Genomic DNA, 27385 nt, shown 5'->3' on the forward strand with positions numbered 1-27385 from the left:
CAGGGGCATTTTCAAAATAAGTACTAAAGTCCTTGAGAGGCTCGGCATGACCGGTCCTCCTTGCCCCATCCCTCTCTGACTTCATCTCCTGCTCTATTCCCTCACACCCCGCCCTCCAGTCACACTTGGGCTTGCTGTTCCCACATTAGCAGGACATGCTTTACTTAGGGTTTTCGATTGAGTTGTGCCTTCTGTCTGGGATGCTCTTCACTTGAACACCCTCTTACTAACTCAGAGAGGTCTACTCTGATCCAATGTCCGCCCCCCCCTTAAAGCCTTTTCAAAACCATCCCCCAGACTCCATTATTATAAAAAAAGTTTGTGGTTTATTGCTTGCTGTCTCTCCTATTCTTGATTATAAACTCCACAAGAGTAAGGATTTTTTGCTTATGAAAGTAAGGATGTATCCCTACATCAGCGCCTAATATATGGTAGCCTAGAACATATGAGGTGCTCAGTAAATCATGATCAAATGAAAGAATGAATTAGCATGTGCATAAAGAAGCACATGAGATTTATAAAAATAATGAAAGTGGTTATGGATATAGGTGGCAGAATGGTCACAAGGGGATCAATGGTGGCAAGGAGAATTCTATCTTTATGTTGTTTGTGTTTTGAACCCTGTGGATATGTATATATTACCTACTAAAAATAAAATCAAAATAAAAAATAATGATACCACTAGAACAATGTAAGACTATCCAGCCTTCTTAACTTCAATATGGAAGAGCAAGAGCACACGTGTGTGTTAATTACCTTGGTGAGACTGGCCTGGTAGGACTCATTTCCTCATGCTTGGTCTCAGAGGAGCCTTGGAATTGTTCACCAGAGCCAAGTCCCACTCTGCTCCCCTTTCTGTTATGGGGGTGCTGGCCAGCAGCAAGAATGCCCACCAGGCCTCTCCCTGCCCCCAGATGTTTCTAACTTCAGATGAGATTTCCTACTCGTGCACTCAAGTTTTCTGACAGGAGTTTCCGTGCACAAAAGAGGAGTGTCCAGCACAGACTGCCCAGAAATGTGGCTATGACAGCTGCAGCCTCTTATGTTTGCTCATACAGTCCTATTTAATGAGGGGTGTTGGTTTTGAAGATGGGATTCCACATTTCTTTCTACAATTGGCTGCTTTCCATAATAAACATATAAATCTGAGCTTGCTTTTCCTTTAGGAAATAAAGGTGGTAGACAGACGTATCGCCATCGTCCCAACAGTTGAAGTAGAAAATTCCGGGGTTCATGTGCCCAGAGTTCATACTTCTTAAGACTTTAGTAAGTGTAAGCTTTGACAAGACAGGGTTCATGTATATTAAAGAAAATTTTTCAGATAGGAATATGGATAACTTTTCCAGGGTACTGGTATGGCAGGTCTCTGGCTTGCTGAAAAGGCTGGTGAGGGACATCATCTGTCATGCACCTCTAGTTTGGGGACCATCACCAGGGAAACAGCCCACTGAGCCAATGTGGGGTTTAGCTTTGTCTCAGCTGAAGAGGAAGTACTCTAACCAGATGTTGGGAAGGTTTCCCAGCACTCTTCCTGCTTGCAAATTCAAGTTCAGACCTGCACGTGTATCTGCAGGCAGGAGTGGGGGGTGGGGAGAGTGAAATCCATCCAAGAAAACTCATTCCCGGCAGAGAGGGATATGCTGTCTCCAAAAGTGTCTTATTCTGTGTGTGTGTGTGTGTGGGGGGGGGGGTCATGGCTTCTTTAAGATGAAGCAGCAGTTTTTGACAGGGAAGTGGGAGGGCGACAGCACACTAGAGGTTAAACTGGGATTTTGTTATCCCTTTTCACTCTTCCCAGGGTCTTTGATTTCCTGTGGGCCAAACCACTTACCCTCCCTCCCTCTCTAAACTGCACCCTGGCCCAGCCTCCTCCGTCGAGAAGGACACCTTGACTGGGTAACATTTCACTTCCCTAACACAACTGCTTGTGCTCTGCACCTGAGGGGCCCCTGTGTCTTAACCCAGGGTGGAAGTGAAACTGCTCTCAACTGGCAGCCTCACAACTGCCAGTCAAGTCCGTCCTTCTGACCAGCCAGGGGGCCTGAGAAGTGGGCAAGTCAAAAGGCGTATTGTGTGAACTATATGTATGTGCCTTATACGCCTGTTTTTCAAAGTGCTCCCCAGAACACTAATTCTTTGAGTTAATAATTAATGTTCCTAAGGGGAGAAAAGGGTTCTGTGGTCAAATAAATTAAAAACCATTGCATTTTGTCTCTTTCCTGACCACAGGGAAATAATGCATGCTAGGGTAATAAAGGCCCTGAGGTCCAGAGTAGAGGAGACTTTTCAACATGATTTGCCCTGATTTTTCCAAACTTATTTTGACAATAAGGAACTAGCACCAGGACCAGATCTGGATGTTATATCTTCTGAGCATCCCTGACCAACTGGAAACTCATTTAGCCACGTCATAAAAAGATTAATTTCCAAGACATGGAAGGAAGGAAGGGAGGAGGGAGAGGGAGGGAGGTATTCCAGGGTTCCATTTTGGCAGGTATAAATGTAGACACAAGAGTTGGCCAAGAGAGAAAGCAAAGACCCTGAGAGAAAGAACAAGAACCTCTGCTTTCTGCCAGTTCTCAATACTCTCCAATACCACCTCCCTCTGGAGAAATCACTGGCCCCAAGCTAAACTTGACCAGTGGCTGCTCTTTGCACAAAGTGGCCCCTGTTTGGAAGCTCCATCTTGCTGCTGAGATGAATTGTAGTTGGGTAGGAATTCCAAGGTTTTAGTGCCTTCTTTAGTGATTCCTGAGCCCACAGAGGTCTCGAAAAGACCAAACTGAAGAAATGCACCCCAAAGTACCCTTGGCACACTGTGGGGTGACAGTCACTGGCATTGGAGAAACTCAGTAAAGGAGGAGAGCCGGGTCTCCCCCTAGAGTCATGCCCAACAGACCAAAAGAAAAAATCAAAATAAAACCAAAGCAAAACAACAGCAGCTACAACAAACCCCTTTGTTGGCACTTATTTTAAAAATCTTATAAGTAAGGAATCCAAATAAGGTTTAGAACTGGTCAGTAAACTCCAGTAAAGGTAAGGTTTAGTTATGTCAACCTGACCACAGTTAAAAATAACTCTACCCTTCTCCTCTACTTGGCCCCACTGACCCCGTATTGAAAGCCTTTTTCCAGTGCAACCACAAGCACCCTGAACATGGCAGCCCAGCCACAAAGCAAACATGCTGCCCTCACCCCAGGGTGTCTCCTAAGAACAACAGCCGGAAACAAGCAGATGGCTGCACCTGCCCTGTGCTTATGGATTTTCTCCACGGACTCTGAAGGGAGCCGCCCAATGCAGCAAACAGCACAAACAACAGGAGCTTTGTGTCTTGCGAAGTGTTCCGTAACTGGAGCTCAGTCACACTCAGCTCTCCTGTGACATTTAGAGACGCTCGGTGGGGGAGTGGTTTGTCCTCTTATTGCACAGTCTTTTCCCAAAGCCCTGTTTATGAATTTAGTTACTCAAGCACTGATAAAATGATAAAATGACAATGTCTTTATACAGGTGGGTGGGGGGAGACAATATCTTAGGTGAGGACTGAGGTTATTATTAACATTGCAATGTCCATATATTTCCTCTCAAAAGAAAAACCGAATTTGCTTCGTGAGTCAGACAGCCCCTCCCTAGATCAAAGGTTATAGATTTTCCCGTAGAATTATAAGGAGCTAAGAGTCAGTAGGTAGTTGTAGTTCAGACAGGACCAGCTACATAATCTACACAGCCTGGTGCAATGAAAATTCTTGTTCAAAAAAAAAAGGAAAAGAGTAGCTTTATAAGACATTAATATACCAAGCTTTTCCTTTTCTCTGCAGTCCCTCTTGACCTGTCATGGTGTTTTTATTTGCTTTAATCTTGCCCTCCTTTGGAAATCCTAGGAGGGCAAGGGAGAGCTTCATGAGCACCCCATGGCCCCACCTGTGACTCAGTGCATAAATACATGTGACCCAGCAGCTACCAGAATGAGGCACAGTGCCCTGATCAGGGTTGGAGAAGTTGAGCCAGGTGTCTCCCCTTCTCATGGGTCCATTGCGACCTCTGACCTGGGATACTGTGGGTACCCCTGGTGGGCTAGCGGATCACCCTTACCGGGTTACCCACTGAACACACCGTGATGCTGCCTTTCTTGTGCCCAAGACAGTGCCAGGTATTCACGCCCAACCTTGGGCACCTGTAACCAGGTCCTCCTGGGGGTGAAGGGTGGCAGTGATTGAAGGGTGAGGATGGAGGAGGAGGTTAGGGATGCCAGAGGACAGAGGAGCAGGCAGCTGAGGAGCACTCTGTGCACAGTGGGGAGGCAGCAGAAGGAGGTCTGAGCCAAGACTCACTGGACTTAAAAAACACAAACTCTAAGCTGAGTTTAGTCCTCAGAGGAAACAATTTTGAATGCCTTCCCACCCTAAGATTTTCACGTATATATGTCACTCGTATGACACATGCATGTAAGAATGACTTTTGTACTTCTTTATTTTATTTATGAGTTAATCAGCATAGTTGAGAATAAAATATGAGCTAGGTTTGCAGCTCAGTGGTTGAGCGCTTGCCTCGCACGCATGAGACACTGGGTTTGAGCCTCAGCACCACATAAAAAAAATAAATAAATAAAACAAAGATATTGTGTCCATATACAACTACAAAAAAGTTAAAAAATAAAAGCTAAAGTTCATTTTCTATTTAAAGCCTTTTAAGTGGAAGAAAAGAAGCCAAAGTGTTAGTAGTATTTCTCTCTTGGTCAAGGTGTAAAAGGTAATTTTTGTATCATTGCAGCTTTTTTTAAAATAATGAATATGGACACATGGATGACTTTTATAATAAGAAAAAAAATTAAGTAATAAAATAAAGATGCTTTACCTGTTGGGAGAGTAGACTCTTCCTTGGACTTTTCTGATAAAACCAGTGTCATCTCTTTATTAACTTTTCTTAAGACCTCCTGGATCATATGGATTTCAATATTTTCCAGAAGTTTCTGAAGCTAAAGTAAGCATAGGTTGAGAGTCACTCCACATTAAGCTTATCCTCTGGACTCCCAAGTCCAAGTCCTGCAGGGGGTTTTGAGTTCAGTTCTATCTCTGGGAAGAAGGAAGGGTTCTTTTCTTTGGTTCTGGGGGGTAGATACACCTCCGAGGAGACCAACATCTTTTTTTTTCTGGCCCACACCCTGGTTGATAGAACACAACCCTTTTTACCAGTTCTGCTAAATTGCAAAAAGCACCATACCAGAGACGACCTCATGCCTTTTGGGGTCTGTCAAGGTGGCCATAAATTTTGTGAGCTGTCACTTCTTTAAGAGCCACCTTCAGGTTTGAAACTCAACTTAGATACCAAGGAGGATTTCATGAGAAGATTGAATGCTCCACACACCATGAAGAGAAAACTCTGCTCCAATACACATGAGACCTCACCCTGTCCACTAAGCTCACAAAGCCTGAAGTATATGTAAAACAACAACCCCCAGGGAAAAGGGGGAACGGCAACCCCCAAGGAGAAAGGAAGACAATGAGTCCCAGGAGATGGAAGGAAAACAATGGGCTCTGGACTTTCATCATTTCCCATTCTGACTGCTCAACATACGTTCTGCTACAATTAAATCTCTAATGATTAAGTTACACTAAACATTCTGTTATGATTAACTCTCACTAAAATCTATAAAACTCAGGTACTTATTGTAATCAGTTGCTATTTTCTCTTCTGAAAATGTGCTCCTCCAATGCTTAATAAAGCATTGCTGGTCCATCAAGGTCAAAAATAACCATTTCGGTTATTTTTGCTTTCAAAGTCCACCTGTTTCCTTGTTAGAAGATTCCAGGTGCTGGAGAGGAACCAGGGTTTAGAAGGATAAGCCATGATGGGCTTGGCCCTGGGGCATGTGTGGGGGCTGAATCTACCTTGTGGCTTAGTGGACATCCTTTCTGTGTTGACAGCCAAACAACCAGGGTCTCTGCTTGCCTGTCACAATAAGCCCCACCACAGGGAACTTGGGTCCTAGGATCAGGCCATGGAAAAGACTTTTCCATATAGATCTTCCAACACACAGAGGGGGCTAGTGCACACGTTATATTTTCTTATTTTCAGAAAAAAAATTTACAAGGAACTATATTCAATATTTCATTTTTGCATGGACACTTGTGTGCTGGATGTTGTGTTTAAGATAGTACTGATTATGTTATTGACATTTCTTCTGAAGATGCATCTCAACTGGAGAAAAATCAAAATAATGAAAATCTAAACATGTAGAACTGAGACATTAAGAGGTAGTTCTTTGCCTGATCAAAGCCCCCAGATACATTTATTTATTTACTCCCCTCTTTCCCACACTCTGCAGCTTGCCCAATGGTTTCCAAACTTTCAATTTACACTGAACTTCTTAGAAAAAATACCATTTGGGTATATCTGTAGTTTTACATGCTAAAGCCAAAAAGCAAGCTTTCCAAAGCAAATTTAAAATAGCTCCTGCATACCTGCTGAGTTTTTATTTCAATTTCTGAAGCTCCTTTGGGGGGAAGAATAGACTGGCTATTTATTATAAGTCTTTCAAATTCATCTTCTTTCCCCATCTTCCTAGCTATAGCTTTCATGCTGGGGTAGAGAATGTCAGCTCTATCAAAGAAGAGAGACAGAAATTAGCAAACAAACATTTTTTTTTCTTATTCTGATTCTCTGGCAATTATTTTCATTCACTTCATATTTCCTGCTGTCAGGTACAAACCTCCCAGTCCATTTACAGACACATCAACAACTAAATTCACCACTCCCTCAGTCAATATTAAATCCTGAGGTCTTTTCCCATTTGGGTACATATAATTTCAGTCCTCATTTTTTCAAAATATTGACAAGGCTTCTCATCCCTTGGTTACCAGGAATACTGACTGTAATAACATCACCAGATAAACGATTCCCACCGTGCCAAAGTGAAATCTTCTGAAGCTCAGGAAGGTCTGGGGTAGTGGGTTGATGCTTGTTTGGTCATACCTGTGGCAGAAGCACGTGCCTTTCTTGCCTGTTAAGTCATCCCAGCCAAGGCCTACTGCCAAGGCCTGCACCACCTCACACACCTACAGCTTCATGCCACATGTGCCATATTACACTCTGCCTTCAATGCCTCAATTGTGCACAGACTCTAATGGGGCCAAGAGGGAGGAGAAGTAACTATCAGCAGCAGCAGCAGGTGTCCATCTAGGACACTATGAGCTTAAAAACCTAAGAGTCAGCACTGTGGGGTCACTTGATAAACATAAGTTCCTAGGGACGGACTCTAGGCACAGGTAAAAGATAGTGTAGCTCAGTGGAATCCAGCTCCATCCTTGAAGTTAATACAACCCAGCTTTTCCTCTACTGCACTGTCTGTAGAGAGCGTTGCCAGCTGCCATGGGCTCAATAGAGCTGGGTGTACTAGGATTCATGGACCAAATCTCATCTCCCCATCAAGAGGCCCTTGGGCTCTACTCGCTGACTCACTCATAGAGTTCCGAGTACTGTTTGTGGAAGGAGACGGAGCTGATGTCCTGGTCTCCCAGCTTGAGCCGGCCCCAGTGATACTTCAGTACTTCCAGCTGCTTCCACAGCATCAGAAATGATCTCAGCAGAGCAAAGGACGTCACCACATCGCACCGGCACTCCAGCAGCTTGGAAATCTTTGGGCTGCTTTGGAACTGACTTTTGACTCCTGGCACTTTGGACCACTGTGGCTGAAAGCATTACAGAAATCCTTTAATGATGATGGACAATATGGTTCAGCTTTTTACATGCAGCCCCATGCAAAACAAAATTTTTGTGGAGACTAAATGTTCTCCTCATTTACAGGTCTGTAGACAGGTCAAGCAGAGAGAGGTTCAGAATCCTTCCCGAGCAGACAGTGTACAGAAAGGATTGAAATGTCTCACTGAGTTTCAGCTTTCAGAGTGGGACTTGAACCATTTATTTAGAAAATTTTCTTACTTGCATATTAAGATTTTATTTGGCTTAAAAAAAAACAGTCTTTCATGTTTAGCCTCTGCATTCTTGAAAGTGTTCACCACATTTGAGATTCAAGTCAACACCATGGTGGAGCAGTAATATAACTAACTTTTCATTGGGAATTTTACCCAAGTTATGAGCATGGAGATGGAAACTTAAGTTTATCCTATCTCCTGTTCCTTTTCCATTCTGTAAAAGAACATTAGATAGAGAACACTTTCTTTTCATTTGAATGTATTACTCAATAGGCAATTTTACTTTAAAATGATGATTTGTTCATTTGTTCACAGATGCTTTCCTTAAGTATTTGTTGAAGGGCTGCTGTTGGTCCTGGAGGAAGGGAAGGGGAAAAGATTTTAGGCTTCTGTCTCCTGCAGTTAATGGAGTGAGGGGCAGGGCCACGCAGAGAGGGGCAGACAAAATGGGGACCTGGATGCAGGTCCTCAGGCTGACCACAATGTCTCAGTCACAGAAAAAGGAGCTTTCCTTCACAGACCAAATGGCAAATCCCATGATTTGAATCAGAGAATATTCAGGTGACAGTATCTTAGACACTCAAGTTTCCTGCCTAGGAACAGAAAGAGCAACCCAGAGTTGTTGGATCCTAGATCAGTGCTGTTCACATATCCAAAGAAAGGTGTGTCTGCCAAAAGAGGGTTGGTCAGAGAACCCAAAGGAGAATTGGCAAGGCAGACCCAGGAGAGACGGAGCTCCCACAGACAGCTGGCAAGCCCTGAGGCTTGTGGCCTCCTAAGCAACCAGCTTGTCCACGGATTTCCAGATTTGTCTTATGCTCAAAATCTTTTCACCAAATAAAATCTTGGGTAGTGGCCCAAAATATCCAACAGAACAAAGCTACAAACAGGGACACAGAGCGGGCAGACTAGAGACCTCATCATTAGTCCCATTTGCTCAAGGAGCCCCAAAGTGTCTCTGAGAAAATCAAGGGCTCCTTGGATTATACTTTAAAAGACCTTGAGCTAATTCATCACCTTTGCTTTGGGGTTTTGGATACTGAAATCTGGAGAGATCACAGCATTGTTATATAGCTGGGCCAGGATTACCCAGGAGTCCTGACTCACAGGGCAGTGTGGAGTCCAGTGCTTCCTAGTGTCTATAAATAGTTAAATACTCTTAAATAAAAGTATACCTAAAATAAAAACTAATTAAAATAAATAATAATATTAAAGCAAGCCCACTTCTTTTTTTGTATCTATTTTTAGTGGTAGTTGGACACAATACCTTTATTTTATTTATTTATTTTTATGAAATTATATGTACCCATTTGGGCACATATAATTTCAGTCCTCATTTTTAAAAATAATAAATAGCCAGGATCAAACCCAGGACCTTGCATGTGCAAGGCAAGCACTCTACCACTGAGCCACAACCCCAAACCCTAAAGCCCACTTCTTTTTAAGAGTTAAGTTGATTCTATATAAATGACTTTAAGGATGGGAGAAGGAAAAAGACTCAGGATGGATAAAGAATAAAATGGAAAAGAGTAGGGAATGTTAGGAAATGATAGTAGTAATCCATCAGAAACAGGGCCAGAAAATGGTAGATAGAGGGAGTGAAGGCCCCTGCATACTTCTTGATCTTGGCCTTAATTTTGGCACTACTTGGTCTACCCTCGACTCTGCAAAAGATCCCTCTTGGTGAAAGATCTATTTCTGTTGTAGAATTTAGATGGCACACAGAAAGACTTGTGACTCAGTTTTAACTGAAAAGGCATGAGAAAAAAAATCTACTGGGAAGCTTCTAGAAAAGAATTTTCTTCTTGATAAAAGGAGAGCTCCTCAAGGAGAAAGTGTGTTTGCTCCTGTTTTTATCTTGCAACGCCAAGGGAGACATTTTGAGTCATTTGGAAGTGGTTAAGTGGCTGTACCAACCTGAACTGCTTTCTTCTAGTCTCCGTTATGGAAGATCAATATTCTCTTATTTAAGTCATGGCTAGTGGGACAGATGCTATTGTGGCAGGGGCACTCTAATTGGCACAGAGGAGCATCAGTTCAAAGGTGGAGGATCAGAAAAAGTTTCCTAAAGAGAGAGGTTTGGAAGTTGAAATCTGAAGAATAAGGGGCTGATTAGGTGATGAGGTCAAAAGTCAGAGGAGAGGAGGTTTTCCACTGGAGAGACCAGGATGCACGAAAGCACAGAAGAGAACATGGTGCATTTGACAAAATATAAGAGGCTAACGGTAGAAATACTGGCAGGAGCCAAGTCATGAAGTTCCAGTTCAGGTATGTGGACTCTATTGTCAGGGTATTCATAAGCCATCAGATGGTTGTAAGGAGGAACGTGACATAATTAGGTTTTTATTTTAAAATATTACCCTGGTGAGTGCGCATGGTGGTGCACACCTGTAATCCCAGTGGCTCAGGAGCCTGAGGAAGGAGGCTCAGCAACTTAGAGAGGCCCTCAGCAATTTAGCAATACCCTGTCTCAAAATAAAAAAAAATAATTTAAAAAAAGTCTAAGGATGTGGCTCATTGGCTAAGCACCCCTGGGAAAATCCACAGTACATGACCTCCTCTCCCCACCCGCCCCCCCAAAATATATATATATATGTCTCCCTGGTAAATGGATTGGAAGGAGACAAGATAAAGTATATGGATTCTAGCAGGTGGTTACAATCACAAACATCAACAGATGATGATGATTTGGATGGTAGAGATCTTAAAATAATAGGACTACAAAACTTGGTGTCTGGTTGGGAAGTAGAATATAGAAAGAGGATTGAGTTTTAGGGGAGTAAAGTAAGCTCAGCTTAGTACACATTGTCTGTGAGATGGAACAAGAGATGTCCAGGAGGCAGGTGAAGATATGAATCTGTGGCTTGAGATTTGGCCTAGACATAAAGATTTCAGGGTTGTTGCATAAGCATCACAATAGATTGTTTGCCTGAGAGAGAGTGACGAATATGTGAGAGCCCTAGGGCCAGTTAGGTTGGAATCTGGGTTTCTCACCACGCATGCAGAATTGTTTCAAGTCATGGTATGAGGTGGGTAAGTGGCTCTTATACCTTGGAGGGGTAAGCCCAAGGGAGGGAGTGCTGGTCTGGGGCCCACAGGTTTAGAGATGAAATAAGAGCACAAGCCTGGAAGCTCACCTGGGGCTTCTGTTATGACCCTGTGGCTCTTTCTATTCTGGTCCTAAATGAGTGACTCTCAAGGAAAGCACTCAGCTGGAGTGTTTCAATGGATCTTCCATAACCTGTGTTTTATTTTTAAAATTAAAAAAAAAAAAAAAAAGGAAATACAACTGATCTTGGAACCAAGTGTGAAAAAATGTGCTTTGGAGTAGCTTTCACAGCTACCCATGCTTCATTGTTGCTTTCATGTGACATTAGCACAGTCCTGGGACAACTGGAAAAGGTTATGGGAATGATGTGGTTCTCTCATCCATTATCTAGACAGGAAATTTCTTCCGTACAACACAGCATGGGTTGATTATGTAGACTGTTCACCAAGAATACCTGTGTATTTTTGTCCAGTATGGCTTGCCATCCAAGGGGATCCTCCATGGTCATATGACAGCTGCTTAGCACATCTTCCATTAGCAGTTGCACACCCACCAGCTCTCCATGAGCCACCTTGCGGTCACGGTCACTCAGCCCACAAAGGCACAGCTTAAAAAAAAAAAACTCCCATTTTGAAAGCTTCTATATAAACTTCACATGTGGTTTGGGGGAAGAAAAGTAGATGTTTACAAGCTATCTTTTCAACTATTAGAAAATCCATAAAAAACAAAACACTTGTAGCTTAAAGCCTGCTTGAACATATCAGACATTTGGCTCTGTGCAGAAGTATCAAATTTCCCAGTCCTTACAGCAGATCTGTATATGGCAAATGCATAGTGTGATACTGATTTTCCTTTAAAACTACACATACAAATACACGTATATCAAGAAAAAGTACTGTGAGGAGGGAAAACCTCAAATTGTGAACAGCAATTGACTGTTAGAATTATAATTTTTCAACCATTCTTACTTTTGGTGTATTAAAAACCTTTATACTTACTGGGAATTTTGAATGTATAAAGCAAACAAAATAGTTCCCATCACCTGGCCCCACAACCATCAACTTAAAGCCACTCCTGACCCATCCCATTCACTTCCACACCATATTCTGAAGCAAGGTTATGGTTGTGTATGTGTGTGTGTGTGTGTATGTGTATTGTATATGTGTATGTGTATTGTATATGTGTATTGTGTATGTGTGTGTGTACACACACACACACACACACACACACACATCTCCAAGGATCAAAAGTATAGGCTAATACTCTACCATTGAACTACATCCCCAGACTATTTTTCAAATTTTATTTTGGGACATGGTCTCACTAAATTGACAAGGCTGGTCTCAAACTTGCAATCCTCCTCCTGCCTCTACTTCCTGAGTAGCTCTTTTCTATATTTTTAAAACTAAAAATACAGCTGGGCAAGGTGGTGCACGCCTGTAATCCTAGCAGCTTGGGAGGCCGGGCAGGAGGATCACAAGTTCAAAGCCAGCCACAGCAACAGTGAGGCACTAAAGCAACTCAGTGAGACCCTGTCTCTAAATAAAATACAAAATAGGGCTGGGGATGTGGCTCAGTGGTCGAGAGCCCCTGAGTTCAATCCCTTATGCCAAAAAAAAAAAAAAAAAAAAACCCCCAATATTTACTTAGATAATGAGGAGGAAACATGCGATGATTAAAGGAAACTAATAATTTAAAATAATTAAAAGAAGTTGACAATGAAAAACAAAACAATTAAAAGAAATTCTCCGTATGACTCCTGCCTAAAAAAATGTCCTTCTCACTAGACAGGTCGGGAGTCACAGGCCTCTGAGTTGCCAGCCTGGCAGTTTCTCTAAGAGGCCCAGACAGTGGGTAGTGATGGACGGCCACTCCCCTAGATCATTGCTGCCATGGGAACTTCAGCTTAGTCTACAACCAAGGTCAGTATCTGCTGAGAAGATGATTCTCTTCCACAGGAAGAAAATATGACTCACCTTGCAGGATCAGGTTTATAGCTTCATAATTAAGCACCTACTTATCTCATAAATTATTCACCACTGGCTGGAATACGGAGGCTCTGACCTGTGGACCTACTGACACCCTGCCTCTCAGTCTGCTTTCTGTTCTCTTTTCAACAAGTCGGAAGATATACCTACCTGCATATTATACTCTAGGGTATCTGGGCTGCTACTTATAACAGGAAATGGTCCTCCATCTTCCAGAAATGCTCTCCAGGGAAATAGCACAGATGCCTAAAAGAACGAAATAATAGACTTGGTAAAGCTGTTCTGTAACTCTGAGTAAAGACATCTGTTTATGAACAGGATTTCTACTCCAACACACTGTTGGATGATTCATTTATTATGTAGAAATACTTCTTGGTGGAGAATGTTTGATGATGTAGAGGAGAGAGTAATAATAATTATTTTTAATTATTTTTGCAGCAGATGGTTTCGGTGTAACTAGTCAACACTGCTGTTCAGAAGTTCCATAATAGCATAGCACCAATGGACCTATTTATAATCTACAAAAATAAACTTGCTTAAATGCTGTCAATATTAGGAAGCTTTAAAAGTGGGCCTCCTCATTATTGTGCTCTAATTTTAGATATCAACTCAAGACTGATGTCACAACTTATCACACGGGGGTCTCTGTCTTCTCCACATCACAGGACAACAGCCAAGGCATTGCTTACCCCCTATGACATCATGTGTGGCCCTGGATCCAGCGGCCCTACCTATGTAACCCCATTCTACACTTCTAGTCCTGCTTCTGACTTCTGTCAATTCCCAGAGCTAGAACTGATTCTGGTAGCAAGGACAGGACACTGCATCCACTTCATCCTGGATAACACCCAAAGGCAACCAGAGTGGTCCCAGTGGTCAAGGTCTGACTCTGTCTTCTAGATCTTAGTGAGGATCAAAGATTGGACTGAGAATCACTATCTTGTAGCTTAGAAGGTTGGTACCTGCTTGGGGATGATGTAGGCATCATTTATGTTTAATACATATAATGTCAAAACATTAAGTAGATTTTCAAGTAAAAATCCTGGGCTTGAGAGGTGATTTTAAAGATATATCCACAAATTCTTTGATAGTTTTCCCATCAAGAGATGGGCCTTAATTTCTCTCCCCTGGGTTTGGTTGGACTTAGTGGCTCACTTTTAGTGAGTGGAATATGGGAGAAGTGATAAGATGTCACTTCTGAAATTAGATAATAAAAAGACTCTTACTCCCTCTTGGAGGGTTCGCTCTGGGGAAGCTGTCTGCCATGTTGTGAGAAAGCCTTGTAGAGAAGTTCATGTGAGTAAGCATGGGAGTGGATCTTCTGATCTGTCTACCAACAGCCATATGAGTGAACTTGGAAACAGATACTCTTCCAGTTGCACCCTGAGATGGTTAGAGTATTGGCAATATCTCGATGGCAGCTTGTAAGAATCTCTGAGCCAGAAGGACCCCCTAAGCTTCTCCCACTTCCTGACCCTCGGAAACTATGTGAGATAATGAATGAATGTTTATTGTTTTAACCTGTTAAACTCGGAGGATGGATTGTTCTGTAGCAATAGATAAGTAGTATAGTTTGTAACTTGGTGTTGCCCTGACTCTTCAGTAGTCTAATATCCAGCTTTCCTAAGCCTTGACCCTTTTAGGATGTGGGAGGATACTGTTGTTCCTGCCTAAAAGCAATCACAGTTGTCAGGGTGACATTTGATAACATTTGTTGTAACAAGGGCTATTCAAAACTCAGCTGTTGACCCAATTAATGTACCATAATTTCTATCATTTATTTAATGGGTAAGATTATTTATTTTGCTACGAACTATGAGAAGATGAGCTCTTGCTTCTCTGAGCATTTGCAGAAAAGACCCAGACTGGGAATAACAGCTGGCCATGTAGACCCAGACTGCTCCACTGGGCCAGTGAAAGGGCACCAGCAGAGACTGAAGGGCTTTAAAGAATCCAGACTCCTGCAAAAGTTAAACCAAACGGAAACAAAGTGACAAAATCCCCAGCTAACAATGTACCTCTTATAGGTATCAAACACCTCTAAAACATACCTGAAGGCTCCGTGGATCCAGCAGCTGGGGCAGGCCGAGCTGTGAAGCAAAAATGCTCTTCCTGAGAGAGTTGCTCAGCGGTGGCAGCCCATGGCACATGCCATCGGTGACAGACTGGTAGGCGGGAATATTTCCAGCTGCCAAAAATATTCTTCTAACAAGACATGGGGGGACATTTCATTGAAAACGGTTACCAAATCTCCTAAAGCTCAAAGCTTTCTTCAAAGCTACTGTAACAAGACAAGGTGGGAGACAGTGACAGGTTTCTTCCTTAGCCACATCACCCCCTGCACCCCTTCACACACCACCCTTCATTCACAGAGATCACAGCCTACAGGGGAAGCTTGATGCATCTAGACTGTTGGATAGAACTTTCTACTGTGGTAGAAATGTTCTAAGTCTGTACTGTCCAATATACTTCCACAGGTGGCTATTGAACACTTGAAATGTGACTGCTGTGACCAAGGGATTAAATTTTAACTTTTATTTCATTTAAATTAATATTAATTTTAATTAAATAACCACATGAAGCTACCAAATTGGACAGTATACCTGCGGCTCTAGAACAAAAATATCAGTGTGTTTGTTAAACTATTTTAAGACCAATAGCTGAGACAACAGTTCTTGATATGTAAAATCAAATTTTAAACCAAGTAATCAAAGCCAGGGGTTATGGAGAGAAAGGTTTTTGTTTTGTTTTAGACAAAACTTGGCTTTGTGTATCAAGAACCACAGACCCTGGAGCCAAGAGCATGAAATTTATACCATAAGTGTAAATCAAACAAAGTAAGGAAGTATGCATGATAAATTAGGATTATTTTCTTGCCCAAAAGGAAATAAGAGTTTAGCAAGGAAGGAAAGACTGTTTCTAGAGTTCTAGTGGATGCCTAAGAAAAGTGCTGACTCAGGGTGGGCTGGGGGAGGGTACCCCAGAGCACAAAGGACCTATTGCCTGGATGCTCCATGAGCAGGGCCCAAGTCTCACAGACAGCAAACACCAAAAAAAAAAAAAAGAAAAAAGAAAAAAAAAAAAAAAAGGAGATTAGCAATTCCCCAGGGAGGTGTCAGTGCTGATGGAAGTGAGGTGGCCTCTAGAGACTATAGACCCTCAGAGTGTGGGGGAAGGAACTTGGGAGTGCCTGAGCCCCCTCATAATGGGTGTCCAGGAAGGGCGCTGAACAGTGGGCCAACAGAAGAGTCTGAGAGCAGACCAGCTAACACACACACAGAGATGGGTGAGGTAGCTCCTTCTCCCCAACTGCCAGGATGACTTATAAGCAGCCCCAAGAACTCAGATCACCTTTGAGGGGAAATGAAGAAGGAGAAGGGTGTGGTGTGAGGCAGCCTATAATTAAGGTCCGATATTACGTGCTACCTTGACATCTGGCAAATCAGAAGGGCCTCAAATGGCCTAACCACAAGGTCCCCTCCCATTCTGCTCCCAGGAGAAAGTCCCCCTTGTCAAATAGCCCTCCTTATCAAAGGCACCAGGTGCACCTCCTGCTTATCCCCCGAGTAGCAGTTTCGGTTTCCTGCCAGCATGTGGAATTACTCAAACAAACCAATCAAAGCCTCCTGCCGGAATCAGGGAGCACCACACCCTCTGGGAGCTCCAGAGCCTGCCTCCCACAGGCCCTGCCCATTCACTCTGTGGCCCTGTGTGGCCTACAGGGCCTCTGTTCCTGGGCTGTGGGTACACATGCCTGATAAACTGCCGTCCATCTCCCTTGCCCACTCTTGGGTGTCTCCTGTTCGGCCATCACCACAGGGAAGAAGCTTCCCTCACCAACAGGTGAGTAGGAGGCCATTAAAACAAAAGAAGAGGGGAAGAACTTTGAATCAATTGATTTTAAATCTCAAGATGACCACTTTTAATTATCAACCATGACTCAATGACATGGTACCGACAAGTTTAATGTTTTTGCCATCAGCAGAAGTAGAGACTTCAAAGGCAAATGAAAGGAGCTCATTATTTGCACACTAAACAATCACACTAGTGTAAAAACTCTTTTTATATGTTAATGAGTATTAATAATAAATATCTGAGTACTGAGACAATGGATAAAACTACTGATTTGTGGGTTTTTTTGTGGCGGGTTTGCTAGGGATTGAACCCACAGCCTTATGCATGCCAAGGCTGTGTGCAGTTCATGTGCTTTGCCACTGAACTATATCCCTGGCCCTAAACCTACTGATTTATCATGATAGCTCAGAGATGGACCTTGGAGTTGCCCAAAGGATATATAAACATTTTCTTCTGCTTCTTTTCTCATGGTACTCAATGGGCCCTGCTGAGGAACCCATGATTTACTCAACACCCATGTGACTGGTCTATCAAGCACCCCGTGTCAAGGTGCTGTGCTGGGGACTGTTTGAGATGTAAGCAAGAGTCCCACACAGGCTCTGACCTTCCAGCCCAATAGAACCCAGTGAGGCAGAGCTGCTTGTGACCTCCCTCTAAACTCCCAATGCACTTGGTACACACACACCTCTCAGTGTGTGTGCTTGCTTAAAATGATGGCGTCCAAAAGCAGAACATTCTAACAGAAACAGGCTCCCATCAAGAGCACAGAAGCAGAGCATCCTGGCCCAACCTCTCCCCACATGGCTCCTCTCATGCCATTCCTGTCCATCTCTGCCACCAATCCACAGCCTTCTCTCTGTCCCAGCTTCCTCTGGGTCCTCTGTTCACATCTTACTTGCCTACTCTTTGACGTGCTCTCTTATCCTAGCAAATCTGTTCACAACTTTTAAATGAACAATTGCCAGAAGTGATCACAATTTTTGGCAGAAATCTAGAGCCTCAGGCACAGCTTTGTGCTCATACGAGCTGAAAAGGTTTGGATTTGGTTTAACTGTGTCCCCCAAAGTTTCAGTGTTGGAATTTGGGCCCCAGTGTGGCAATGAAAAGAGATGGTAGGACCTTTGAGAAGTGGGCCTAGTGGGAGGTCAATAGGTCATTGTGGTGTGTCTTCTGAAGGCATTAACATATTTTTTCTCTGACTTCCTGTCTAGTGATGTGATCTCTCCTGCCACTGTGATACCATGCACAACAAGGGCTTCACCAAAACCAAGTAGAAGCTGATGTCATGCCCTTGAGCCTCCAGAGCTATAAGCTACATAAACCTTTTTTTCTTTATAAAATATCTAACCTAAGGTATTTCAATACAGCAATAAAAATGAACTAATACATTAGGTCTATTAACACATAGATACTTGGAGATTATTAGAAAAAATTATCAATACAGTTCAGATATGAGTGTGACTGTCATTCTGAGCTACTGAATCAAGTCTGATGCACTCTCTAGAAAGACTCAAGCCAGATTATAGGCCACACCATTGATCAAATAGTGAATTATGCTTCCTTGCTCTCTCAATTCTTATCATGATCTTTCCTAAGATTCACCCCCACTCTACTAGAACTGCTTATTTGAGAACTATTCAATGTGATGCTACATAAAGGAATAGCAAGATGATACTTAACATCTTTAGTACTAGATCCTTTTTTTGTTGTCTTCTCTCTCTATTGAAAGATTTTCCACCAAACATCTATTAAGTATTTTCCTATTTTTAAGTCAATTTATGTCAATCTCCAGCCCAAGCTCTGGAGCTGCAGGAAGGGAAAAAGAAATATGATATGAAGGAAGACACAGGGCTATTGGAGTCACACAGACTACAAGTATACAAATTCAACCACAATAAGCTGTGTGTGTGACCCTGGGCAAGTTAGGCATGCTATGGGAAGCCATAGGAATGAAAGGCTGACTTTCTGCTTGTGCACCTGCCACAACCAGGCTTTAGTAAAGCCAGGTTTCCCCACAGCTCACTAAAATACCTAAATTCCCCATACTGTCCCTAAGCAGTAGAGGGACAACTACCAACTGGCTCCTGTGTGACAGCCCCCCACAGTGTGATCTCAGGCAGGCTGGTTCAGGCCATAGGAACAGCTAACTCAAGGGGCACATGCTGGAGTTTTCCTGGAGGCAAAGAGTCAGCATAACCTGCAGAATGGTGCTGAGAAAGCCAGAAAAAGTTATGGCTCTTTGGTTCTTAGATACTGGACACTGTGGCCAAGGCCAAGAGCTAGACCTAGCTCCCACGAGGCCTTCTGCATGTCTCCCAGAAACTCCCAGATGACCCTGAGACACAACTTAGCATCATAAGTGTTTAGAGACACTTCAACTAGGCAAGCATGAAAATAAGAATAAATTTTAAAATCAAGAGAAACCAGCCACAGTCCAGGACTGAGAGGCTTGTGCTACTCTGTGGCTTGCCCTTGAGGCCCTCCAGAGCCGGCTTGCGACAGGAAGTGAGAACGCCTTCAGGGTTTCTTCAGTTTTTCCTTCTTCCCTTAATCACTCAGAGCATCAGCAGTACATTCTGACCAGAGGCACTTTCCATGCCACATATTTAATTCCGTTCTATGGGTAACTTTGAAGGAATTTTTCTCCTCCCTCTATTCCTGAATTGCAAAGGAATTCCATCCTTCAAATCAGAGAATGGCAAATTTTTGTTCAAAGGTCCATATAATAAATACTTTTGGCTTTGTGGTGGACCCTATGGTCTTTACTGCAACTATTCAACTCTGTGATTGTAGTGGCAAAGTAGAGACAACCCATAGATAAATGGGCATGGCTTTATTCCAGTAAAAATTCACATATGGACATGGAGTATGAAATCCATATAATTTTCATGTGTCATAAATATTATTTTCCTACTTATTTTTTTCCAACCATTTAAACATGCCAAAGCCATCTTTAACCTACAGGCCATGCAAAAACAGGCAGGAAACTATGGCACTGGTTTGCCAATTCCTGACCTAAATAAATGAGACTGGTTAGAACTGCAGCACTATCCTAGCATTTCCCTTCAACAAGAATGATTGTTTTACCTGGCATCACAGATAAGCTCAACCCTCAGGCATTTCTTGAATTAGCTAGTAAATACCCCTGCAGGTTGGTGGTCATGCTCAGAGGTCAGTGATGAGCCCTGGACAGTGGGATTCCAACCCATTAGTGGATAGGATGAATTTTCATCAGACCTTTGCCCAAGCTGGCAGACAGCAGGTCCACAGGGGAAGGGGGAAGTGTTTTGTGCTTAGAAACACGTGTCCATTGGGCAACTCAATAGAGTTGAGAGAAATGAGAGTCAGATTTTTGGTGACTCTACAGGGCTGTTGTCCTTTTGTCCTTGAGTCATATCCTCTTTCCTCTCCCCTCAATCCATGGAAGCATGTGTTGTTCTCATTCCAGGTAAGAGTTCAGTTCTTTTAAAACTCTAAAAGACATCAGCTTACATAGGCAGAAAGTTCCTGAGGCAAACAGTCTTATTTGCTCAGTCTTGCTGAGCTCTGGGGAGGGCCAGGGAACTTCCCCAAGCTTCTAATCTCTTTTGATTATTTAAGGACTTTCCCTTGTTTGCAGGATCAGTGCTAAGTAAAATGACCCAGAGTGATGACATTTATCTTTCTGCTTTTCTTTCTCTTCTGTTTCCTGCCTTCTTTTTGGAGTCCCCTTTTCTACTCAGGCCGCTGCTCAGAATCCAGCTTAGTTCTCAGGCTTTGGAGGGAAACACCCTAAGCTTCTAATTGTCACCTGCTGCTTCCTGGCTGTGCAATTCCAAACACAACCCCAAGAGCTCTAAAGAAGGAGGTCAGGGAAATGCAACAAATGAGGGCCCACAGGGGTATGTGAGCCACCTGGGTGGTTCCCTCTGAAAGATGCTGAAAAAAGATACAGGACCCAGTGCCCTCCATTTCTGTGGAAGGAGTGTGCCAGGACAGAGCAAGCCCTGGCAAAGCAATGGCACGGGACAGAATGGCTCCTTGGGAAGAGAGGACCAGACTGAATCTTCTGAGGCTGGAACCCAAGCAGGACTTCTGGGGGGATATTTCTGTTTCTTCACTATAACTAAATCCCTTACAAAGGTTGACCTTGGCCTATGGAATGGGCTCTCCTTTAGTGAAGTCTACCTGCTTCACTAAGCTGCAGCTCAGGAGCTATTTGTTAATATGGAGACATTCATGCGATTTTTTTTTTTTTTTTTTTTGGTCCTGCTGAAATTACATCCTAAATACAAATTCTCTGGCAGAGTTTAAAAAAAAAAAAAAAAGCAGAAAAAATATAGTTCATTCAGTACAATTGTCACATTTCCATTCTTGATGGATGCCCAATGCTAATGACGGGAAACAGTTGTAATCTATGGGCAGAGCCCCTCAATACTCACATGGGGGAATTAATCAAAAGAAGTTAATAAATTTTGACGATTTAAGAATAAGCAGAGGAATGGGGCAGTAGCTCAGTAGTAGCGCACTTTCCTGGCATGTGTGAGGCACTAGGTTCAATTCTCAGCACCACAAATAATTAAATAAAATAAAGATCTATCAACAACTAAAAAAAGATTTTTAAAAAAGAAAAGAAAGAAAGAATGAGCAGAAATGCTCAGGTCCGAATCTCTTCCCTCCCATATAAAATTTAACCTAAAAACATTGTAAATCTTAATCTAAACTCAATCCAAAGTTCATCAGAATTATGATTAAGGAGACAAATAAAACATTCTTTTTTAAATTCAGAGTACTTAACATGATATTTACTACAAAAACAGAAGTAGATTTGTTTATTTATAAATTTAATTCCATTAGCCAATTCCATTAACTTCAGAAATGCAGTGAAAATTCTGTCCCTTTGAAAGATAAATAAAAGTTGGAAAAACTAAATAAGACTCTTAGAAATAATCTTCAGAAGTATAAAAATTTTACTCCCAATAAAACAGCCTGAACAGTGAAAGCAGGAGTTGTTATATAAACTGCCTTGGAATTAAGTTTAATAAAATCAAAATACAACACCACTGAAACTCCACGTCATGTACAACTACAAGAATTTGAATGAAGTATACTTCATGTATGTATAATATGTCAAAATACATTCTATAGTCATATATATCTAAAAAGAACAAAGAAAAAAAAAAGAATATTAAGCCGGGCATGGTGGCACACACCTGTAATCCCAGAAACTCAGGGGGTTGAGGCAGGAGGATTGTGAGTTCAAACCCAGCCTCAGCAACTTAGCAAGGCCCTAAGTAACTCAGCGAGACCTTGTTTCTAGTAAAAAAATATTTTAAAAAGGGCTGGGATGGATGTGACTTGGTGGTTCAACTCCTGGTACCAAAAAAAAAAAAAAAGAAGAAGAAGGAGAAGAAGGAGAAAATTAGAACACATTCTGCAGGGGTAGCCTTCACAGCAGGACATGTTTTGTAGCAAGCATTCTGGATCTGGTTGCACCCCAGGCTATTTTAAGCTCATTATCTAATCTTGCCAAGTGAGTCCTCCCTAGATGGTCACACCTGCCCAGCAGAAGTTACTAGGCAAGAATAGCTCTCCAGCCCTTACCGGATGAGATGCCTCACTGCAGCATCGAATTGCAGAAACATAACATCCCTGCGGAGGAGGAGGGCCTGGGCCACCTGGGTCGGGTCCTGGGGGCTCTTGAGGCTGTCAAGCATTATCTGCAGCTCTTGAAGCTCAGACCCTAGATGATGGACGTTTGAGTCAGTATGAAATATAGGCTACCATTGCTAACCTAGGGAACCTTCATTCTACTCCTCAAAGTTAACCTGTCACCTGAACAGCCTTCCCTTTCTTTGTTGGTGGATGTACTAATTATATGTTTTGCAAGGTCAGCAAAGCATCGTGCTCCAGAACCTAAGGTCTCCTTTATCTTTCCTTCCTTCCTTCCTCCCTTGGAAAGATAAAAACTGGCTTTGCTTTTTAGCACAGTAAGAACGTGCTGTTGAAAGAAAGTTTAAAACTTACAAGGCTATGGTCTCCATAGAATGAAAAGAAGAAATTACAAGCAATGGGAATGTACAGTCCTCAGTATATCCATCAGGAACTTGAAATTATTATAAATTATAAACTAGCTCTTATTTTCATTGCCATGTCATCCAAATCAGCCTTCTCAGTCACTAGCTCATGGACTAAAAAAGAGTCAAAGCCATTCAAAGCAAGAAAGAAAAATATGCATATATATACATATACACATATATACAGACACACATACATACCTTTCCAGAGGATTCTAGCCATTTTAGGGATAAGTGTGAAAGACCTCTACTTGGCTACCACAGGAGTAGGTTCCATATAAATACGTCCATATATATTTTAGATGGAAGTTTGGCTTAAGGGCCCTTTGAAGCACTCAGTGCCAAGTGAGGAACCTGGCCTGCATCCGGGGATTTCTGACATTGGGACAGGGAAAGAGCTGATCACACAGAATGGGAGAACACAGAAAAAAATAATGAGCTCTTTGGGGAGGCCCACACTTTCAGGGCTACCAGAATGTCAGTTGATATAAAATGCTGTCAACTCCCTGTGAGGAGAGTGAAAGCTCTCTACCCTGACAGGACATCCCTGTAATGGGAAGAAGGACTGAGGAAATTGATCACTGTCCCTCAGTAGGCAGCTGAAAGCAGGAGTAACAGGGAAGACCCACAGGGCCCTGCTGGAGTTGCCCTACCTTGGCAGCTCATCCAGACCCAAGCCGCCATGTTCCTAACCTGATGGGCCTCCTCCTGCTTTTACCCACTAGGAAAGTGGAGGACTGTGGGTGTGAGGAAGCTCTCTATGATGGCTCAATCTGGGCAGATCCAGGGCTGAGAACTGTCATTGATACTTGCAATGCATTCTCTTGGCTGTAGGAAAAGATGAGCACTATAGATTTCATATCCATTTGGTATTTTACACACAACAGAAAAATGATTTTAGGGTTGTTATTTTTTTTTTCCAGCCACCAAATAATTGAGTCCAAGCATCAGATTTTTCTTATGATTCCTCTAAATCTGATGGTCCTATTGGGCTGAATAGAAGTGTCTACCAAAAGAAGACTGGCATTAGAGAAAATAATGCAAGAACTTTTGTGGGAGTTGGTGGGAGGAGGGGAGGTCATTTGTTGACCCACCCCTGGTGGTCACGGTTGAGGTGAGCCTCATTTGCTCAGGGCCTAGTGTGTTTGGTTTACAAGAAATATATACTCTTGTCAGGCTAAATGGTGACCAGGGGGAAACAGTTATAATCCTCTAGAGTGACATTGAGGAAAGAAGAATATAAAATTGCACATGCTTTAAAATGCTATAATATGTAAATGTAAAATATATTTGAGCAAGGGTTAGGTGGGAGTGAAGAGAAATAAAAATATTTTGCTTGTGAGATTGGATGGATGATAGGTGATTTTCCTCTTACCATTTCCACTATTGTGCTGTTTATACCCTTTTGCATGTGATCACTTCTCAGCAAAATAGTTACAAAAACTTGCTTTTTTTTTTTTTTTTTAGCTGATATGTGGAATTATTATTAAAATACAATTGGGGATGTGGGGACTACATGTTCACTCTGAGCCAGGTGTGGTGGCACACACTTGTAATCCCTGCAACTCAGGAGGCTGAGGCAGGAGGATTGAAAGTTTGAAGCCAGCCTGGGCAATCACAGTATCCCTGTCACTCCATGAAGACTCAAGAGTCCAGTGTTCTTTGTTCCTGGTTTATCTTGAGAGTTCCTGAAATCCTAAATTCAGTGTGTCATATGTGGGCTCTAATTGGCCTCCTAATCCTTTACAAAGAAATCTCAGTGTCAACTCCCACATTCTGATTACATCCTGTTTCACACTGACTCCAAAAGGAGTCAGTGAAGGAGAGAATTTGGCAGGATCCACAGTGGTCCACAGCATCTAAAAGTTGCTTCTTTCAGAGGACCAAAAGATAAAATCCTGAGTATCCCTTTAAAAAATATTTTAAAGCATTCATGTCCACAAAAGTCATTTTATCTACCTCCAAATAGCTCCGAAAAGGAACAGATTCTCACTTCATCTTTTACCTTCATTCTCCCTGCCTCGTCTGGGAATCAGGCCAGGAACTAATTAGCCCAGCCTTTTAAAAAAGATGATTATCTTGGTATGGGATCTCTCACTCTCTCTCTCTCTCTCTCTCTCTCTCTCTCTCTCTCTCTCTCTCTCTCTTTCAATTCAATATGCACTTTTTCTATTTTTAGCAAATCAGAACGTTTTCCCTGGAGCACAAACACTTTTACTTTGAACATGCCAAGGTGCGCATCTTTAATTGAACATCTTGCAGAGCCGGAGCCCCACTTATCTCCATGATTTCCAGGTTTACAGCATGTCAGTAGCAAGAGATCAATCTCTCTCATCCTGAAGTCCAAACACTGGATACTGGTGGCCCAGAAGGCTCACTTCTCTGGCCATGAGCAGTCCTGCCTGCCACCTTGGCCTGAGTCCTTTCCTTCTCTTGCTGGGACTGTCCCTCCTGTTTTCTCCTCTGATCCAAGTCAACTCCTCCACAGGTTGGGACAAAGGCCCCCAGATCATCTTCCTACAGGATCTCCTTGGGCACTCCTTGCTCCCAACTGCTCAAGGACTTCCTGTGCTGGGACTTCACTTGGAAACAAGGTCCTGCTCTCTCTGCTTCTATCTTATCTCCATGTAATTACGGCCTCTGCATCTGCAGGGCAGGAAGGACTTTTTTTTTTTTGTGGCCCACTTCCTTTCTCCTACTCCTTATGGGAGGCTCAGCACACACAGCCTCCCAGAAAGTCCCTACCAGGGCAACAGAACCACAGTAGTAGGAAAAGATCTGGAGTGCTTTGGAAACTTTCTAATCTTTTGATGCTTATCTCAAAGACTTGCTAGTTCTTTTGAGAGCTTATCAAAATTGTCTGCAACAATTCTGCAGTCTTTTGCTGAGGTGACACCAACGCCACCCTTGTTCACCATCCCTCTTCGTGCTGCCTCTCCTCAGATGAGTGTCCATCTTCTTCCCAGATCACCACTCATGTCCTTCTCTGTGTCCCACATGACAATGTTTACAAAGTCTGTTGTCTATTAGCACAATGCAGATCCACCAGCCACCAGCTCCATGGTTGACTACATTTCTTTTGTGTTGCACAAAGGGGAATAAAATCGGATCATATTACACTTGTTTTAAAACCTCTAGGTTTAAATAGGCCTATTACCTCATTTCTTAGGCCTTTCTCTACTTATACTATGTAATAGTATTCTGCTGTTAATTGATTAATATTCCTCTGCTTCTGGTAAACCCCACTTACAAGATGCTATTTTGTAAGATCTTAACATCCTAGTAAGATACTACATTTTATAACCTGGTGCGGAGTTAGAGTTCACTGATTAGCGGGACATATGACACTACAGCCTCAATCATTCTTATCACAGAACTATCAGGTGGTTGTTCCCTATCTGGGGCTGTCTGCAAGCTTCTTAACGATGAGTCCTTAGCTCTGACCTTACACTGTGAGTTCACAAAGAACAGGAAGGAAAAGAAAATGAGACAAAACTCATCTTTACTGCGGCTTTATACATCCTTCTAGAATGTTATACAGACTTCAATCCAGAGAATATCTCTATGAGACAGGCATTATCACCCCATTTTATAGATGGATAAACACAGATCCAGGGAGTAAAGTAACCATTAGCAGAGGCAGGGTGCAAACCTGGGTCACCTCCTGACTTTGTATGCTCTGTGGCTTAGTGCACACGGCTTTTTCAGGTGAATATGAGTGTGGAGACAGTATATAAGGGGACTTTTCCTTTGCCCTTTCTTATCATTGCTGTTTGTGAGAAAAATGTTATAGTTCTGTCTTTCATAGTATTAAGAGCATTGCAGAATTCCAACTGAATATTGAAGGTGATTTTAACCATCATTTATCACTTACCAATGTCCTCTGTTCCTCCCCAGTCTCCCCTCAAAGGATCAGGGCTTACAGGAAATTCAAAGCCTGCTGGACAATTGCCGAGTTTAACAAAACTGAAAAGGTAGGCCACAATGTCATGGAAGGGAGCCATCAGCTGTAGTGTTAGTGTTAAGGCTCTAAAAGCTTCCTGTGGGGAAAGTCAGCACAAGAAAAGAAGTTTCAGGATTCTAAGAGGCATATGAAATATTTGAGAATGATGGGAACCGTATCTTTAAACGAGATGCATGTAGTCAACCCTCAGAATCCACAGGGGATTGATTCTAGGGCCCCTGTGGGTGCCATAATGTGCAGATGCTCAAGTTCCTTATAAAAATGGAGCAGTATTCACATATAACCCAAGTGCATGCTCCCATAAATTCTAAATCATCTCTAGAGTACTTATAGCACCTAATACAATCTAAATGCTATGTAAGTAGTTATGCTGTGTCGTCCAGGGAATCAGGACAAGAAAGAAAAACTATATGTTTTAGTACACATGAACAAGAATATTTTTTATTAGTTCTTGGTTGAATTTTTGAATCCACCGATGCAGAACTTGTGGTCCAGAAGGCCCACTGCATTTAAATAAACATTTTCACAGTGTATAATAATATCTG

The 27385-nt window shown here is 42.5% G+C and overlaps 1 protein-coding gene across 1 annotated transcript in view; it reads right to left on the reverse strand.

The window, feature by feature from the left end:
- The window catches only part of LOC143401871 (uncharacterized), a 136378-nt gene that overhangs the window by 25833 nt on the left and 83160 nt on the right, over positions 1–27385 (reverse strand). The window contains exons 28-35 of the mRNA XM_076859463.2: positions 26751–26916; positions 22404–22542; positions 15017–15167; positions 13116–13211; positions 11432–11584; positions 7456–7685; positions 6459–6597; positions 4852–4972 (exon numbers count right to left, since the gene is read on the reverse strand). Coding sequence (XP_076715578.2) covers positions 4852–4972; positions 6459–6597; positions 7456–7685; positions 11432–11584; positions 13116–13211; positions 15017–15167; positions 22404–22542; positions 26751–26916 — 1195 coding nt within the window. The remainder of the gene's footprint in view (positions 1–4851; positions 4973–6458; positions 6598–7455; positions 7686–11431; positions 11585–13115; positions 13212–15016; positions 15168–22403; positions 22543–26750; positions 26917–27385) is intronic.

The sequence above is a fragment of the Callospermophilus lateralis genome, chromosome 6, assembly GCF_048772815.1.
Source record: "Callospermophilus lateralis isolate mCalLat2 chromosome 6, mCalLat2.hap1, whole genome shotgun sequence".
NCBI classification, from domain to species: Eukaryota; Metazoa; Chordata; class Mammalia; order Rodentia; family Sciuridae; genus Callospermophilus; species Callospermophilus lateralis.